This window comes from Etheostoma cragini, chromosome 10 (assembly GCF_013103735.1).
Source record: "Etheostoma cragini isolate CJK2018 chromosome 10, CSU_Ecrag_1.0, whole genome shotgun sequence".
Taxonomy (NCBI): Eukaryota; Metazoa; Chordata; class Actinopteri; order Perciformes; family Percidae; genus Etheostoma; species Etheostoma cragini.
In genome coordinates, this window is record NC_048416.1 from 263667 (window position 1) to 267911 (window position 4245).

The window sequence follows — 4245 nt, forward strand, 5'->3', positions numbered from 1 at the left end:
CCTTCTCCCTTCCACCCAGTCATGGGAGAACCGCAGGCAGCAGTCTGGAAATCAAGGGAAGCGGCGCTCAAGTTTCTCCAGCAGCGACTCTGACAGAACCAAGCCATTAGTCTCCCTCAGACGCACAGGCTCAAGTAAGTGGCTTTAGTTAGTTTTCTAAAGTGACATTCCTGGACCTCCATTGATGCTCAGCCTATTCTCATGAATTATACTGATAGATCCTTTGCAGGATTGCTCTATCTAAGAGACAACTAAGTGATGTCAAGTTATCCAGTAAAACATTCACATTTACTCGTCTCTCAATGATAGAGAAAAACTGTGAGAAACGAAAAGAAATGTGACTATAGGAATCTGACAGTTATTCCATTTGTGAGATACAGATCAACTAAAAGCTGATTTCTCTAGCATGCTCTGAGTTCAAGGAATCTCTGAAAGCAGGTTGCACTTTGCACATCCCTTGATACTTGAGAAGGTTATTAAGTGCGGATGTAAGCAGCTGTGCAATGTCTGATTGTTGCCTCAAGCAATGTCACTTGAGTCAATATTGGTTTAAAAAGAAAAACTTGAGGTGTGGAGTTGGAAAGAAGTGAGCTTACCCCACCTCTGTATCCCACTCCTCATCTATGCTTGAGCCTAACCACCCTCATCTGATCAATATTTTAAACTCAAAGGTCAAAGATCAAACTCAAGGCCCTTGGGCCATATCCGGCCCCCCTCAAATTTTGATCTACACCCTATGTATATTTTGGTTCACCATAAATTTTCAAGACGCACCAGTGGCAGAAAATGTAATCTGGTCAGCCTAGCAACTCTCTGTTGGTTTGCCAACTTTTCTGGAAAAACAAAATTCTGGTCAGGCCAGTCACATTGTGTATAGATTTGGTGGGCGGGCTTAACATAAGGACGGCAGAGTTGCAAATTTTGCGTAGCCGGGATGGCATGAGGCGGGAGGCATGAGACGGGTGGTCTCCAGGCTGTAGCCATACCCAACTGCGTGACTCTGGAAGACTTGGAAGTAAGCTCTGAATTCTTTGAAAAAAGGAAGATGTGTTTGGAGTTTTGCTGACCGGAAACGGCAAAAGTTGAACCAACAGCTAGCGTTGCTATTGTTGGTTGGAGCGCTGTCCTATTGCATGTAGAGGGAATTTGAAAGACAACCGTTTATCCCGCCCTTCGGATTTAGCCCTTTCAATGGGGAGTTCCCAGACCCAACATCTGGATGTGGGCCTGGCTTGTCAGGCTGCCAAACTGTAAGTGAGAAGACTATAGGGGACATGCAATAATACAGTCAAAGATATTTGACTTTTTTGATGACATTAAAGCTATAAAGTCTACAAGATGAGTTTCTAATTTTCCAGTGTGGCCCTTTGTTTGACACTCCTGTTTTAAACTGTCCCTGGTGAGTCTGACAATTTATGGAAGTTCAATGCTAAATCGGTGGAGAACTATTTATAAAATTGGAAGAAATATAGATTGGACTAATTGCTTTCTAATTTAGTCAATGTCAAACTTAAAATATAGCTTACTGAATAACAGAGATGTAGATGGAAACTTTTTCAAACTTTGTTGAATGTCGATAAATGACCATACTTCATTAGCACTGCGAGATTTAGAATAAAAAGTCAACTTTTTTCAATAAACGTTCATTTGTCCTACAACAAGGAAATTTGCGATTTGCAGTTGTAATGTGTTTTCTAGTGTATAATCATTGGGCTGGAGAGTGTATGTGCATGCGGACTTGTGTAAGCATAATTTCATCTGCATACAGATGGAATTGACTTCATTCGGGCCTAGGTTATTGATATAGTTTGTAAAGAGAAGAGGACCTACAATTGAGCAATCCCTTTGCTGATGTTGATCACAGCAATATGTTTAATGCACTTCAATAACATATTATGATCAATAGTGTACAAAAGGCATTCCAACAGATCCATAAGAAAAGCTGCACAATCTTCATTTTTATCTAAACGTTTCACAATTTCTTTGACAACCAAACAGCTGAGATATATCTTTACAGCAGCTTCCCTCCTGGGTCTTTTCAGCTACATGCAACTCTCTGCTTTCCATCTGTCTCTCTCAAAAAACACAAATAAAGCTGAGGGTAACAGCCTGCTGCCCTTTAAGGGAAAATTGACTAATACAGATGGCACCTCTTTATATAGCTTACACCCTTTATACAATCCCTTCAGTTGTGAACCAATTCCCTGACAGTCATACAATTTGAGCTTTTATCCGGCTCAATATTCTCCTTTTTTCTTCTCCTCTCAATCATCTTCTCAATGTCGGTAATAATACACTCGTCTGTCCCATTTGCTGCGTTGTGTCAGTGTGCCTCTGCCATACGAATGAAGGAGATGAGCGCCCTGAGTTTAGGAAAGTTATACCGCGTGGTTGTTGTCTCAGGGCCGTTTCACAGGCCTTCACTGTGACGTTCTGACACATCAAAGAGCCAGCGCTCTCCATGGCTGAGAGCTTCAGGATGGAACCTGAGATTTATTGGACACTCACATTAGATCCGCTGTCTTGCTTCTGACCTCTCCCTCTGCAGGGGCGTGTTTGTTTATCAGTTATTCATGCATCGTATCTTTGATTCCTCCTACAATTCTTTAGTTTGAATCATGAAAAACCCTTTCATGTGGGTCACAAGTTGCACCATACTCCTCACCTGAGGTACTTGACAGAGGCAGAAAGGTTGCTGGCTCTTTCCCATAGCCCCTGCGCCATTGACCCTCACCTCTGCTCTCCTCTGGCATCTCCACGCAGACGCAAACCAATATGGAAGGTATGGGAAAACGCGAGCGGAAGAGGATGCCAAGCGTTACCTGAACGAGAAAGAGGAGCTGGAAAGACAGAGGGATGGGATAAGAAATGCACTTGTGACCCTCCGAAAGGAAAAAAAAGAGCTAAAGGAAGAGCTGAAGACAGCCTCTGGTAAGGAGACACAAAGCAAAAAAACAGACAGCACGTGCTACACAAATTCTCCTCAGTCATGACATCTCTTCAGTTTCCGGATATTAAAACCTGTTACTCTAATCTCAAAATAAAAAGCATAGCTAGAAGATACATCCACTGTATGGACCTTGATTATCATAAGGATGGAAAGACAGACTCTTCCTAAGCAATAGTATTATTTTCAGTCATATTTAGCGTATTTGTCTGCACATTAACCAAAGGTCTTGCACATTAAGGGCGCATTCTGTGTTCCTGCTCTGTATCTGACCCTGCACTATGACCTGCTATATTAGAGGGCCGTGTGAGAAGACAACTTCCCTACTGGGAGAAATAAAACATCTAATTGCTTTTATTATTAAACCAAATACATGGTTATGAAAATTCCTTCTAAATGTAATTAATTCCCTGTAGTTACACATTGTATGCTGCCGGCAGTGGTGAAAGAGTGAAAGTAGCATACCAGACTGTAAACGTAGTCCATTTCAAGTAAAAGTCTACTAACGTAGCACCAGCAAAATAAGAGGAGAGTGAAATGACTCACTGGATATCACATTGGACCTAGTATTTATACATGTGGCACAGTAACTATATTTACCTCTGAAGTAGTAAAAAGTACTCAAGTACTTCAAATAAATGTTCTATGTTTGACTTAACGCCATCTAAAAGAACCCTAATGTTCTAATCCTTGTTTGTCTGATTGTGTGTATGTGTGTGTGTGTGTGTGTGTGTGTGTGTGTGTGTGTGTGTGTGTGGAGCAGAGCGGAGGACGTCCTCCCTGACCAAGCGCGGGTCCCAGCTGGAAGACGCCTGTCGAGCTAAAGAGGCGGAGAGGGTGGACCTGGAGCTCCAGCTCACTCAGGTCCAAGAAAACCTCAAGAAGAGCCTGGCAGGCGGAGCGCTGGGTGCCCCTGTTGAGGCGAAGCCCCCAGTTCAGGTGCATTTGTTGCAATATGTGAAAAGATGCTCAAAAACGTGTTTACAGTGGGGCTCAAAATTTTGGGCACCCCAGGTAAAAATGTGTATTAATGTGCATGAAGAAGCCAAGAATAGATGGAAAAATAAAATCTCCAAAAGGAATCAAACAACGGAATAGACATTTGTATAATATGTCACAAAAAGTTAGATTTTATTTCCATTATTTACACATTTTTTAAATAACAAAAAACAAAAAAATTCATCTGTAAAAGTTTAAAAGTTTGGGCCCCCTGCAGAGTTAATACTAGGGGTGATCCGAGTATCCGGCTGAAACGAGTATCCGGTACGGATAAAGCACTTTTGCCGAGTACAAGTATT

General features: G+C 42.0%; 1 protein-coding gene across 9 annotated transcripts in view; it reads left to right on the plus strand.

The window, feature by feature from the left end:
* afap1l1a (actin filament associated protein 1-like 1a) overlaps positions 1–4245 on the plus strand; it is a 30183-nt gene that overhangs the window by 20605 nt on the left and 5333 nt on the right. For all 9 annotated transcript variants that reach the window (XM_034883848.1, XM_034883856.1, XM_034883847.1 and 6 more), the window contains exons 15-17: positions 20–134; positions 2764–2931; positions 3711–3886. In XM_034883848.1, the coding sequence (XP_034739739.1) occupies positions 20–134; positions 2764–2931; positions 3711–3886 (459 nt within the window). The remainder of the gene's footprint in view (positions 1–19; positions 135–2763; positions 2932–3710; positions 3887–4245) is intronic.